This window comes from Mustela nivalis (genome assembly GCF_964662115.1).
Source record: "Mustela nivalis genome assembly, chromosome: X".
Taxonomy (NCBI): Eukaryota; Metazoa; Chordata; class Mammalia; order Carnivora; family Mustelidae; genus Mustela; species Mustela nivalis.
The window spans coordinates 119,551,614-119,565,981 of record NC_139040.1 but is presented as its reverse complement, the minus strand read 5'-3'; the positions used below and the strand labels follow the sequence as shown (position 1 = coordinate 119,565,981).

At 37.5% G+C, this 14,368-nt stretch overlaps 1 protein-coding gene across 1 annotated transcript in view; it reads right to left on the bottom strand.

Annotated features, from left to right (window-relative positions):
• Positions 1-1,396: 1,396 nt before the first annotated feature.
• SCML2 (Scm polycomb group protein like 2) overlaps positions 1,397-14,368 on the bottom strand; it is a gene marked incomplete at its 3' end in the record, with an annotated part of 52,148 nt that continues 39,176 nt past the window's right edge. Inside the window, exons 6-7 of the mRNA XM_082716533.1 lie at positions 3,504-3,747; positions 1,397-1,419 (exon numbers count right to left, since the gene is read on the bottom strand). Coding sequence (XP_082572659.1) covers positions 1,397-1,419; positions 3,504-3,747 — 267 coding nt within the window. The remainder of the gene's footprint in view (positions 1,420-3,503; positions 3,748-14,368) is intronic.

The window sequence follows — 14,368 nt, the reverse complement described above, 5'->3', positions numbered from 1 at the left end:
GAGGGTTGCTGGGGGGAGGGGGTTTGGGAGAAGGGGAGTGGGGTTATGGACATTGGGGAGGGTATGTGCTTTGGTGAGTGCTGTGAAGTGTGTAAACCTGGTGATTCACAGACCTGTACCCCTGGGGATAAAAATACATTATATGTTTATAAAAAATAAATGGAAAAGAAAAGAACTTTCAACACAGAATTCTTCTATATCCAGCAACTATCCTTCAAGAATGAAGGGGAAATAAAGACATTCTTGGATGATGGAAAACTAAGAATTTGTTGCCAGATGACCTACCATAGAAGAATGACTAAAAGTTCTCTGAAACAGAAAGGAAATGATTTAAAAAAAAAAAAAAAAAAAAGGAATCTGAAAATCAGGAAGAAAGAACTGAAATGGCAAAAATGTGGGTAAATATACTACTTTACTTCTCCTGAATTTTCTAATTATGTTTAACAGTTGAACAAAAATTGTAACACTGTCTAATTAATTCATTCTCAATGAATGTAAATAAGAAAATTTTATTATGAATGAGGGAGGGTAAAGAGATATAAACGGAAGTAAAGTTTCTAAATTTCACTTTAACTAGTGAAATGCCTAGTGGGATAAAGGACAGAGGAGGCAGATCTCAGAAAGTATCCACGAAACCACATTTTTTAAAAAGTGCTCTGCATCTATTTACTCAGCTCTCTAAATCTGGCTTTTCAAAAGTAGTCTAGTAACCATGCTATTTTTTTTTTAACCATGCTATTATTTAAGGACACTAATGAGCTCTCCTCTCCTCTTGACGTTTATGCTGTACTTGACAGTGTTGAATACCTCTTAAAATCTCTCATCACCTGTTGTTAGGGAAACCAACCTATTAATCTCCTACATTTATGTATACTTTTTCTCAGTGTCCTGAATTGATTTCTATCTTCCTGTCATTCCTTATTTTTGTGTTTCTCAAAGTCTGGGCCTCAAACCATGTACAGAGGAAACACCCGAGCCCCACTCCAGACCCACTGATTCCTGGGTATGAGTTCCAGGGCATCAGCCTTTGAATAAGTTCCCTCTCCCACCCCACCAAAGTGATTCAAGTGTGAAAATTGTTTTAAATATTTACCCACAGGGTTCTGTCCTTGGTCCTTTTCTACTTCTGTTACACATGCACAATTAAAGCCACACCCAAAACCTCCCCCACTTACTGCTATCAGTTGAATGTGTAAGCTGTCTACCATGGGCCTCTGCCCCAGACAGCACCTATAATCCTACCTGACACAAAGCATATTTATTTGAATGAGCATGATGGCTCTCAAACCTGCTTTGTCAATTAAGACCTATCTCTTCTGGACTCCATACCTGTATGTGCAGCTATCCAACAGACATGTTCACCTGGTGTCCGACCCTGAATTTGTTAGGATTAAGTTCAGCCAACAGTAACAGAAAAACCTAAAAGAACAGTGGTTTACTCATAGAACACAGAAGTGTATTTCTCTCAATAACAGTCTGGAACAGGCCAGTATGAAAATTGTGCTCCACAAAAAGTCTCAGGGATTTTGGCTCCTTTCTGCTTTCCACTCCACTATGCCTAGAAGATGGTCCCCATTTCATGGTTCAGGATGGAACTCCACCCAAAACAAGCACATAACTAGCAGCAGGACAGATGCAGAAAGAAGGAAGACAGAAGGGTACATTCATCTCTAATATACTTCCTATAAGTAGAACATACTAGCTCTACTTTTATCCCATTGGCCAGGACTTGGTCTCGTGGCTATATATATATAACTGCTAGGGAGGCTGTAAAAGTAGTCTGCATGTTAGGCAGCTAAACTGTGTTATAAGAAAAAAGGGAGACCAGATAGTAGAAGACAACAGAATTCTCGGCCATGCATTCCAAAGTCACCATGTTCGAAACTGAACCACCTCATTTTCAGAGTAAACTGTGTGATTTTATACATTTGTGATGTGTCTGCCCTACCTGTATCTCTATTCTGCCTGGCAAACTCCTCCTTTCTTAATACTCATATCATGTGTCTTTCTGTTAAGAATTCCTTTACCCAACCACTTTTCCCTCCAGCCTAAAAAAACTGGATGTCTTTGGGCCCCTTTCGTATCTAGCACACATCTGTATTTTTGCATTGCTAGGTCTGCATATATACATATTTTTTAACGCCTATTCTTCCATTTATCCTTCTTTGACTAGAAGGTAAACTCCTTGAGGGCAGAGACTGCCTTAGTATCATACATACATAAGATCTGGAACACATTAAATTTTACAAAAATCATCCATTAATATCTACTTCCTAGAATTATGGCAGCAGGGAACTGGTAAAATAGGTCCCTGAAAAGGACAACATCGTATGTAGCATTGTAATATAATGGGATGTATTAAAGTCCCAAATCCAAAAAGATTCTAACCGCAGTTACAAGAATATGACTATATGCTTTTATCTAGCCATTGCTCTCGTGCTACGCACATTACTTACACATTTTCTACACTCACCTTTTTTTCTGGTGTAAATAAATTTTAGTTGGATAAATTTTAAGTATGTTTACATTTGATTCTACTAATAAGTTTATCTTTAACTTAAGCCAATGATTAGGTTCTATGCTTAGATCCCACTTAAATCTCAGCACTTATTCCATCTCAGAAGACCAGGTTAGGCATGTCTAAGCTTTTGGAAGAGTCCCTAAGGAACCTCAGTATTTGATGATTTTTTTTCGTAAAGAAAATACCTAGGTGATCATAGAATTCAATTTAGGAAGAAGCACAGCATTACAACTGATAAACAACTGACTATAACAACATGTTTATCTTCCATAGTCTAAAATTTTCAGTGACATAGGCACCTGGGTGGCTCAGTCGGTTAAATGTCCGACTCTTTACTTCAGCTCAGGTCATAATCTCAGGGTCATGAGCCGGAGTCTCATGCTGGGCTCGGTGCTCAGCGGAGAGCCTGCTTGAGAGTCTCTCCCTCTGCCCCTCCCCCAACTCACTCACACATTTTCTCTCTCTCTCTCTCAAATAATCTTTTTAAAAAATAAATAAATAAATAAAATTTTCATGTGCAGACAGGTAGATTTTACTTAAGACTATCAAAGTATCAGTTTAACGTGAAAAAACTGACCAAAATTGTGCAAAATATGTATATAACAGTTGTTATGCCTTACCCTTTAAAAACTACCATTGAGATATACACAATGGAATACGATATGTAATTTTAAACTGAATATCAACTATAAAGATAGCTAAGCACCCCAAAATGCTTACAGTAGCAAGGTTTCAATGGTCCATGTGTGACTTGTAGCTTGCCCATATTCTCCAATGTGGACTATTAATTCAGATTATGATGCTGAGGTGGCTCTCAAAAATTCTAATCATTTCCCATCTTCTACCTCCACTTCTCTAGCCTAAAGTGCCCTTCCTGTTCTGTCTGCTGCTCCAGCTGAGCAAAAGTCCTAACCTCAATGCCAAAAGCAGTTAGAACTAAATTTAATAAAATAAAAGAGTATATAGTCACTTATTATCTTACCATGAGTTCCTGGTGGTTGTAATACATCTCCTGTCAGGCGACACCACCCAACTGGGAAAATATCTCGACAATCGTACTTGCACCAATAATCAAAAGCTCCACTCCAGCCATCAAATGTGATATAAACTTCATCTCCTCTAACATCTCCAATAGTTGCAGGGCAGATCAGATAAGGATTCTTTTTGTCTATAGCTTCCAGTTTCATTCCCACTTTAAAATTATTTAGAGGTGGCTTTGGTGGTTCCTACCAAAACATTTAAAAAAAAGTTTTTTGTTAAGATGTTATAAGAAGCATTTGCTCAACTGTTATCTCACAACTTTTAGCAATCAAAAATTAAACTCCATGTTTATCAATTAAATACAGGAAGACAACTTTTCTCAGAGATCTCTCTGAAACTCTGCTCTACATGTCACTTACTCTGGAGCAGAGCCAAGAACCTGGAAGGAAACAAAACCAGACTGATAGTAATTTATTCAGTCATCTAAGAAATATGTGTTATATAGTTTATACCAGAAATTGAGGATTCATTAGTGAACAAAAAAATAACAAAGATCCCTGCTCTGGTGGAGCTTACCTTCTAGTGGTGGTGGTGGTAGTGGTTGGGGTGCGGATAGGGGAAAAAGAGACAAGCAATCAACAAGAAATGTAGAAAAAGGGACTCATACATACCTAATAAATGTATAAATTATAGTGTATGTTGAAAGCTGCTAAGTCCAAGGAGAATAAACAGCAAAAAAAAAAATCTTAAAAAAAAAAAAAAAAGAAAGAAAGAAACCACCTCCAAGTATAAAATGCAGACACAAGATCATGAAAATCATATAATCTGGGGTCACTTATGATATCCAATCCAGAAACCAATATTTAAAAAGCATACTTTAGTTATAAAAATTTAAAGCATGCAAATGCTAACCCAATTCTTAGAAAACCTAAGTGCTATGTTAAAAGCAACACCTTTTCTTTCAATTTGCTTTTTATTCTAGTAAATAGCACCATCATCGACCCAGTCATCCAAGCCAAAAGACTGGAAATAGTCCTAGACCAGGGGTTGTCAGTCCAACTAAACATCAAAATCACTTGGGGCCACACCCCCAGGATATTGACTGAATTGGTCTGGTGTGGGGCCCAGACATCAGCACATTTTAATTACCCAGGTAATCCTAATGTGCATCCAAGGCTGAGAACCACTGTGCTAGACACATCCTATTCCCTTAACACTCACATTCAAAGACCAAGACCTGCCAATTCTATCCCTTAGATCGCTAGGATAACGACATTAAAAGTCAACTTTCGATCATTTAGTATATGCCAGGCACTGTTCTAAATGCTTTTCATATATTTAATTCTCACAACAACCCTATAAAGTCAATGCAATTATTATCCCCATTTTATAGATGATAAAACTGATGCACAATTGCCTACGAATATACCAGAAGTATCAGAGCTAGATTTTAAACGAAGGCAGACAACTCTTTGGAACATCCTACCACATCAACTGCTTGGACAACTCCACTGATCCACTTCAAAGCCCAGGTCCTCTGGTCTCTTTAAGGCTTCCCTGGCCAGTTCCTGCCTACTTTTACAGCCCCTCAGTGGAGATGCTCTTGCCTTCAATTGCAAAACTACTCTTGAAATGTGTTTACTCCGCTGAGACTAAGGGATTCTCAAAAGAAGATATACCTTATTCATATTATTTCCAACAGAGTACTCAACAGCAAGATCTTTTCTCTAAGAAAAAATGAATTAACCAAGTAATCACCTGAAGAACAAGCTTTAAACTAATTCTTTCACTAAGATAAAATTTAATAATATATCTGGTAGGCTGATTCCCTTTTTAAATGTCCCCTTTAAACCCACTCATTGTCCTGTACTTTTCCAGTGATACCCCTTATACCCTTGAAGTCTTAAAGTTCCTTAATTATAAGTCTTCAAAGTCCTTTTAATTACATAATCTTGATTTGATTCTTAAAAAACACCCAAAAGTCAGCAGGGCAAAAGTCAGCTTGATCAAAGATCAAAGTTATTTGATAAATAAGTAGCTGGTAAGTAAGAAGCAGAATCACTGCCACTTCATGAAGGGTCTAAAGGTTAACTAACGGTTACTACATAAGGAAGGAAAAAAGGGAGGTGGATTTAACAAAAGATAACTTTGGCAGTTGATAAAATCGTGCTGCATGTGCACAGAATGGAAGAAATATCCAAGGCACACATAAGGTTCCTAGGGCCTTACACTATCATATAACCAAATAAGAATAAGACTTTCTGTGGCAAAATGAACTAAATTCAAATGGCAATATACATTTTCTGCTACAAGACAGAATTAAGACAGGAATGAGCAGGAAAGAGAATTTTAAGATTCAAGCTATAATCTAAAAAGAGAACCCAAATGCAACAGTAGGTCATCAATGCCACTATTAGCTAACAGGTTAAAAAAAAAAAAAAGATTATGGACAAAATGCAATTTATTCTCTAAGATTTTCATATTGTTTATTAATTCTTCTACATTTCATGAATATGCTATCAAAGCTACTTACATCAGTATAGCCATACAAACAAATATTAACAGAGCTCTGGAAGAAAACCAATATTGATTTTTAAAAAATCAAAGGAACTGCTCCTTTTTCATAAATAAATGAAAGGGTTTTATCTCAAAACAAGCTACCTCCAGATTTAGATAACTGGCAAAATGGTTCCCTCTGCTGTCCACGAAAGGTAATGATATAAAGTTGCTTTTAAACACGTTTTTCAAGAATATGGTTTGTCATCATCAGTTCTTGAATGACTTCCTAAACACAAAGATATAATTTGTAGGGGTGCCTTGCTTGCTCAGTCAGTAGAGAATGCAAATCCTGGTCTTGGGGTCCTGAGTTCAAGCCCAACGTTGAGCAGAGAGCTTACTTAAAAAAAAAATTGGGGTGGGGGCGCCTTGGTGGCTCAGTTGGTTAAGCAACTGCCTTACGCTCAGGTTATGATCCTGGAGTCCTGGGATGGAGTCCCACATCCATCCGGCTCCCTGCTCAGCAGAGAGTCTGCTTCTCCTGCTGACCTCTCTCCTCTCTTGTTCTCAGATAGATAGATAAACAAATAAATAAATAAACTTATATATATATACATATACATGTATATGTGTGTGTGTGTGTGTGTATATTTATATTTATATCTATATAATTTGCGAAAGCAAGAGCTTAAAAAAAACAAGGGCTCATTCTTTTCACTGTGAGAAAAAAATTATTCTCTTACAAGGTAGTATAGAAGATAGTAAAGAATGATCTTTTAACCCCTCTCCTTGCCTACCTACATACAATACGGCTCTCCTTAAAGGCTATTTCTTCTCATATCCCACAGATTCTGAAGCTAGTGTGAGCATCATCTGCATTACCCCTTTGCCGCCATATTCTTACCCCTGTAACCTCATGGTTCCTTCTCTCCCTTTCTTCAGATCTTCATTCCAATGGCATCTTCTCAGCAAGACCTTCCTGGCCACCTATCTAAAATGTCACCCTCCCTTTTCCTTAGCAGGTACAACCATCAAACATAATATAGACTTTATTTACTTTGCATGGTTTATTATGAATTTCCCCAGCTAGAAGGCAAGCTCCGTAAGGACAGGAGCTCTTTTACTGTTTTGTTTATGGCTGTATTCCCAGAGTCTACTTCTGACCACAGACTTCTATCCTTAACTTCTACTTCCTTACTTTTTTAATTGACTACTTCTTTGATCTCATCAAAAATTTTAGTCCCTTAAACTTCATTTATTTATTCACAAATATGTACAAAGTGCCTACTAATGCCAAACACTACTGAAGGCTCCTAATAAACATTAAGCAGAGAAACAGACAGAAATCTCCCCCTTTACATGCTAGTAAAGAGAAAGATGAGAAACACCATAACATAAGCATATTTATCTAAGTTAGAAATGACAAGTGCTATGCAAAAAAACAAAGTAAAGCAGAATAAGGGAGATCTAGAGAAAAATAAAACAGGGCGAGGCACCTGGATGGCGCAGTCGATTAAACCAGGTGAACTCTTGGTTTCAACTTAGACCGTGAGAGTAAGCCCTGTGATGGACTCCATGCTCAGTGCAGGTTCTGCTTAAGGCTCCCTTTGCCAGCCCTTCCCACCACACTCTACCCTCCGGCACATATTCTTTCTCTAATAAGATCTTTTAAAATAATAATAAATAAACAATTTTAAAAAGAAAGACCTTTTTTTTAGGATTTTATTTATTTATTTGAGAGAGAGAGAGGGTGGGGGAGCACATGAGTTGAGGGGAGGGTGGAGAGAGGGAGAAGCAGACTCGCTGTTCAGCAGGGAGCCTGATGAGAGGCTCCATCCCAGGAAGCCAGGATCATGACCTGAGCCAAAGGCAGATGCTTAACCGAAGGAGCCACCCAGGCACCCCACAAAGAAATACTTTAAATAGGGTAATCAGAACAAGCCTCAAATGGAAGATGACATGTGAGCAGAACCCTAAAGGTGATTATTAACCATGCAGTTACCTACAGGCAGAGAGAACAGCCAGCGCCAAGTCCCTAAAGCAGGAGATGTGTCCACATGTTCAAAGGACAAGGAAGTGAGTATGGCTACAATTTAGTATGCAAGTGGGAGAGCAGTAGGAAACAAAGTTAGAGAGATAATGAGGTGTCGTATGTAGAACCATGGAGGCCACTATAAGTACTCTGAGTTTTATTTTGAGTAAAATGGTGAGCCCCTGGACAATTTTGAGCAAAGAAGTGATATAATTTCATTTATATTTTTAAAGGAATATTCTGGTTACTGTATTGATTACAAACTGTAAGCTTACAAATAAAGAGGTCAATGAAGAAGCTACTGAAGTAATCTAGGTGAGAGATAAAGGCAACTTATACAAGCTGATAGCAAGGGAGATGTTAAAAAGTAGTTGGATTTTCAATATATTTTGAAGGTAAAGCCCAGAGGATTTCCTTATGGACTAGATGTAGTGTGTGCAAGAAATAATCACCAAGGTTTTTGTCCCCAGCAATTGGAGTAACAGTTGCCACTCTTCGAGATGGGAAAGGCTTCAGGCGGAAGTTTGAGATGTCTGTTGGACATCCAAATGGGGTTGTTGAGTGGATATTCAAGCCTGAGTTGGAAGCAAAGCCTGAACTGGAAATATGGATTTGAAAGTCACCTGCACATAAACTGTATTTAAAGCCAGAAATTAGGGGCGCCTGGGTGGCTCAGTGGGTTAAAGCCTCTGCCTTCGGCTCAGATCATGATCCCAGGGTCCTGGGATTGAGCCCCACATCGGCCTCTCTGCTCAGCGGGGAGCCTGCTTCCTCCTCTCTCTCTGCCTGTCTCTCTGCCTCCTTGTGATCTCTGTCTGTCAAATAAATAAATAAAATCTTAAAAAAAAAAGCCAGAAATTAGATGAGATCACCAAGAAATTAATACAGATCAGAGTTTTTCAACCTTGGCACTATTGCCATTTGGAGTTAGAACATTCTGTTGTGGCAGCTGCTCTGTGCATTGTTAGGATGGTTAGCAGTGTCCCTGCTCTCTACCCACTAGATGTAAGTAGCTCCCCACATACACTCAATTGTGATGAACAAAAATGTCCCCAGATATGCCAAACGTCTCATGGGGGGGGCAAATCACCCCCTTTCCAAGTTAAGAACCACTGATAGAGATAAAAAAGTGAAGGGGACCAAATACTCATTCTATAATACTTTTCCACATCCAGGTTACAGAACATCATGTCAACCCAAAATCAACTTATCCCACTGTCATTTTATTATCTCTAAACCTTAATTCAAGATCACCATGGGACGCCTGGGTGCCTCAGTCAGTTAAGTGTCTGACTCTTGATTTTGGTTCAGGTCATGATTTCAGAGTCATGAGATGAAGACCCGTAACAGGCTCCACACGGAGCATGGAGTCTGCTTGACATTCTCTCTCTCCCTCTGCCCCTCCCCCTGCTCATGCTCCAAGTAATTAAGTAAGTAAGTAAATAAATAAATAAATAAAATCTTTAAACAAAAAAAGATCGCCGACCACTTACCTATTTATACTTAGTTGCTTGACACTACTGGAGTAAAGTCCCACATGTTTATTACATGTAGTACCATATATTTAGTGTTCATCCTTAGCTGAACCCTCCAAAATATTATCATTTTTTACATTAGGCCATTCTTTTTCTCTAGGCCATTCCTTTTCCCATCTCATATAGCTGCTGTTCCATTTACCATTCACTTTAAAACAAATTTTATGTATCCTCATTATATATTTATTATTTTGTTAACTTTCTTCTCAACCAGAAAGTAAGTTCTCTACCGCAGTGCTGGAACACAGTAGACATTCAATCTATGTATGAATCCTTCCCTCCCAGCCTTCGTCAGTTTCCTATTTCACAAAGTAAACTGAGGCCATCAGGAATGAACACTATCGATGTTGTCGCCACAACTACAGATTTAACTCTACCTGAGGACACTTTTCACCTGGTCTTCAGTTCTTGCTAATGTAACCACACTTTCTATCCACCAAATAGTCAAGAATCAGCTTTCCTCTCAACTGACCTTTAGTAATTACCTCATATAGCTACTCATATATCATAAAGCTGAGTGGGTATTTCTCAAGGTTCTAACCTTGACACTCCCCTCTTCTCCTAGGTATACTCTCTGGACTAGCTTATTCATTCTCAAGGCTTCCATCGTTACCATTTAAACTAAAAAACTCCCATATCCACGTACACAAGCCAAACCTTGTTTTTAAGTTCTAAACACTTTACGTCCAACAGTCTGCTAATAGTCATCCCTCCTCAAATTTCCCAGAGGTACACTGACATATCCAAAACAAAACCCATTCTCTCCCTCTATATGTATTCATCTTCCTATATTCTCCATCTTTCTTCATTTATCAAACAAGTATGTACCAGGACCTATGACAGACACTGAGAATACAAAGACAGTTAACTGTTCCAAAAGGAACTCACAGTCTAGAAAGAGACAATGAAAATAATAATGTAATCCAATTCCTATAAAGATTGAAATATGCACAAGGTGCTAAAGAAGTATAAGAATACAAAGGGAGAATTAGGGAAGAGACACTGGAGGATTTAATGCCTAACTAGAATCTTAGCCCTAACCAGAGATAACCAGCTCTAAAAAGGAACATCGTTTTGACAGGCTATCAGAAGCAATTTAAAATATAAAGTATAAAGCAAGGAAGGAGTGGCCACCATAATCCAGATCATACAGAACCTTAAAGGTAACAAACTTACACTTCATTCTGAGTGCAACTGGTAACTTCAAGAGTTTTAAGCAAGAAATGATGTGGTTAAGGCTCCTATATTAGATATTTCTGGCAGCTGTGTGGAAGGGTGAAGGTTAGAGGCAGTTATAAGGCTAGCTGAACCGTTCAGGCAAAGCCTGCACAAGGGGCAGTGGTAGAAGAAAAAAATAATTAGGAAGCTAAGTGGGTGGGCCTTCCTAATTAAATGGCTTTTCAGAGGCCAGGGTCAAGAAAGAGTGGTGATTTAAGATGGCTCTTGGCAAAGTTTCAAACTTGGCTGAAAGGGCACCCACAAATCAATGAGTAAGAACAGAAATCCAACAGAAAAACAGGCAAAGGCTATAATCAAGTAATTCACAGAAAAATAAAAGGCCATTAAACACGTTTTAAAAGCTCAGTTTCACTGGTAATTGGTTCAGTGTAAATGAGAGCAAGGAGATACCATCCCCACCCACCCCAGTTCCCCCCAAAAAAGATACATAAAATTTTTAAAGATGAATGATACTCGATGCTAGTGAAGATGTGGGAATAGAAACATCTATACAATAATAGTGGAGCATAGCTTGAAACATCCTTTGGGGATGCAATTTAATAGTATATATATCAACACTTAAAGCACATATTCCCTTTGAACCAATAATTCTACTTCTAAAAATGTAGCCTTCACACTTACACAGAAAGCTCTATACTACAGATGACTTAAACAAGAATATGGACACAACCTAAACATCCATCCTTAGGGACAGAGTAAACCGATTATGGTAATCTATACCACAGAATAGTAAAATGCAACCTAAAACATATACAAAGCAAAATGGAAAGATTTCTAGAATATACATATTTTATGGGTAAGAATAAATCACAGAACAATATTCACAATATATTCAAGTTTATGTTTAAAAAAATAAAAGCCCATATGTGTTTGTGAGTGCACAGAAAAAAAGTCTGAGAGAACACAAAGAAAATTTCTATTTGGAGAAAAAAGGTTGGAAAGGAGGAAAAGATGGGATGAATAAAAAGATATGCATTCTTTAGTCTAGCTAAGTATGTATTTTGATATCCCCTCTCCAAACACGAATTACTTTCATAATTTTAAAAATGAAAGATATAATGTGTGGCATGTGGCATGTAACTAGCTAATAAAGCAATCTGATAATAAGTAAAATAAGTCTGATGGCTTTTCTAAAGTCACAGCCCAAACTAGTAGTGTTTAATAAAGACTACTACTAAACATCTCTCTTTTTTGTTACTTTTCTCACATATGCTTTACACACGGCCCAAAGGGCCTGTGTCCCTACTGGGAGGTGGTAGGGCTAACCCACTTTCAGGCACTCTTACTACTCGAAGCGGCACTCAAAGTATTTTTCTTCACAATGCAAGAATCATATTAACTGATGTTTTACATCCTTATGTCTTTAAGGTTCTCCAAAAACTTTTAAAACCTTAGCCAAAACAATCTTGAAAAAGAAGAACAAAGCTGGAAGTATCACAATCCCAGATTTCAAGATATACTACAAAATTGTAATAATCAAAATAGTATAGTATGGGCACAAAAATAGACACATAGACCAATGGAACAGAGTCCAGAAATAAACCCACACTTATATGGTCAAGCGATTTACAACAATGAGGAGAAGAGGGTCTCTTGAACAAATGGTGCTAGAAAACTTGCACAGCTACATGTGAAACAACAAAACTAGACCACTTTGTTAAACAAAAACAAACTTGAAATGGATTAAAAACCTAACTGTGGGGGTGCCTGGGTGGCTCAGTCGGTGAAGCATCTGCGGGAGTCCCAGGATCAAGCCCCACGTCTGGCTCCCTGCTTAGCGAGGAGTCTGCTTCTCCCCCTGCCCCTGCCCCTGTTCATGCTCTCTCTCACTCTCAAATAAATAAGTAAAATCTTAAAACAAAAACAAAAAACCTAAATGTAAGACCAGAAACCATAAAATTCTTAGAAGAAAACAAAGGCAGTAATTTCTTTGACACTGGCCATAGAAATTTTTTTCTATGTGTTTCTGTTTTTCCATCTTTCTACTTTTTTATATGCCTCCTCCGACAAGGGAAACAAAAGCAAAATTAAACTACTGGGACTATACCAAAATAAAAAGCTTTTGCACTGCAAAAGAAACCATCAACAAAACAAAAAGGCAACTTACTGAATGGGAGAAGATATCTGCAAATGATATATCTGATAAGGGGTTAATATTCAAAATATACAAAAAATTTAATAGAACTCGACAACAACAACAAAATAATAATAATAATCTGATTAAAAAATGGGCAGAGGACCTGAACAGACATTTTTCCAAAAAAGACATCCAGATGGCCAAAAGACACATGAAAACATGTTCAACGTCTTATCATCAGGGAAATGCAAATCAAAGCCACAGTGAGATACTACTTCACACCTGCCGGAATGGCTAAAGTCAAAAAGATAAAAAATAATAAAGGTTGGTGAGGATATGGAGAAAAAGGAACTCTGGTGCACTGTTGGTGGGAATGTAAACTGGTGCAGCCACTGCAGAAAACAGTACCGAGTTTCCTCAAGAAATTAAAAATAGAATTACCCTATGATCCAGTAATTCCACTACTGAGTATTTATGCAAAGGAAATGAAAACACTAATTTGATAAGATAAATGCACTTCTATGTTTACTGAAGTATTATATACAATAGCCAAGATATGCAAGCAATCTAAGTGTCCATCCATAAATGAATGGGTAAAGACGTGGTACATACACATATATATACAACGGAATATTAGCCATGAAAGAAAGAGATCTTGCCATTTGAAACAACATAGATGGAGCTAGAGTAAAATGCTAAGTGAAATAAGTCAGAGAAAGATAAATGCCATGTGACTTCACTCATGGTTAATTTAAGAAACAAAACAAAGAAAAAAGAGACCAAAAAACAGACTCTTAAATAGAGAACAAACTGGTAGTTGCCAGAGGGAGGTGAGCGGGGAGAGGGGTAAAATAGATAAAGGGGATTAAGAGTCCACTTACCTTGAGATAAGCACTGAGAAATGTACAGAATTGTTGAATCCTTTTTAAAGAAAAAACTACAATATTTACCATTCTTGACATGAATAACTGTAATAAAATTTAAGTGACTGAAAAAAGAATCAGGACAGAGGGTGAGAAAAATATTTTGACCCATAATTTAACTAGAACTTGGCTATTATTCACTGTTTCTTAACATAGTGTACTCTTTCAACATTTTCTCAAGAGCATAAACTATCTTTGGAATTTTCCCTCTTTGTTATATAACAAATATTTCCCTATAACAAATTCTTTCTGATGACTGTTTTTAACATTCTTTTACTTCTGAAACCAAATCTAAGTAACTTTCAAGTGGTTTTCTGGCCCATCATCATTTCTCCAATGTCGAAAGATGACTAATACAGCAAACAGCAAAGTGAGGGGAAGCTTCACTTCTGAAGGTAAAGAAAAAATAGCAATGAACATTTGCTTCCAGTAGAGCACTCGTTTCATATCTAAGGTGAAGAAAGTGGATACAAATTCATTTTGACTAGTGGGTGATTCTAATTGAGACTTTTTAATGACTTGCTGTTATGGGCTGAATTGTGTCCCTACCCCTGCCAAAATCAT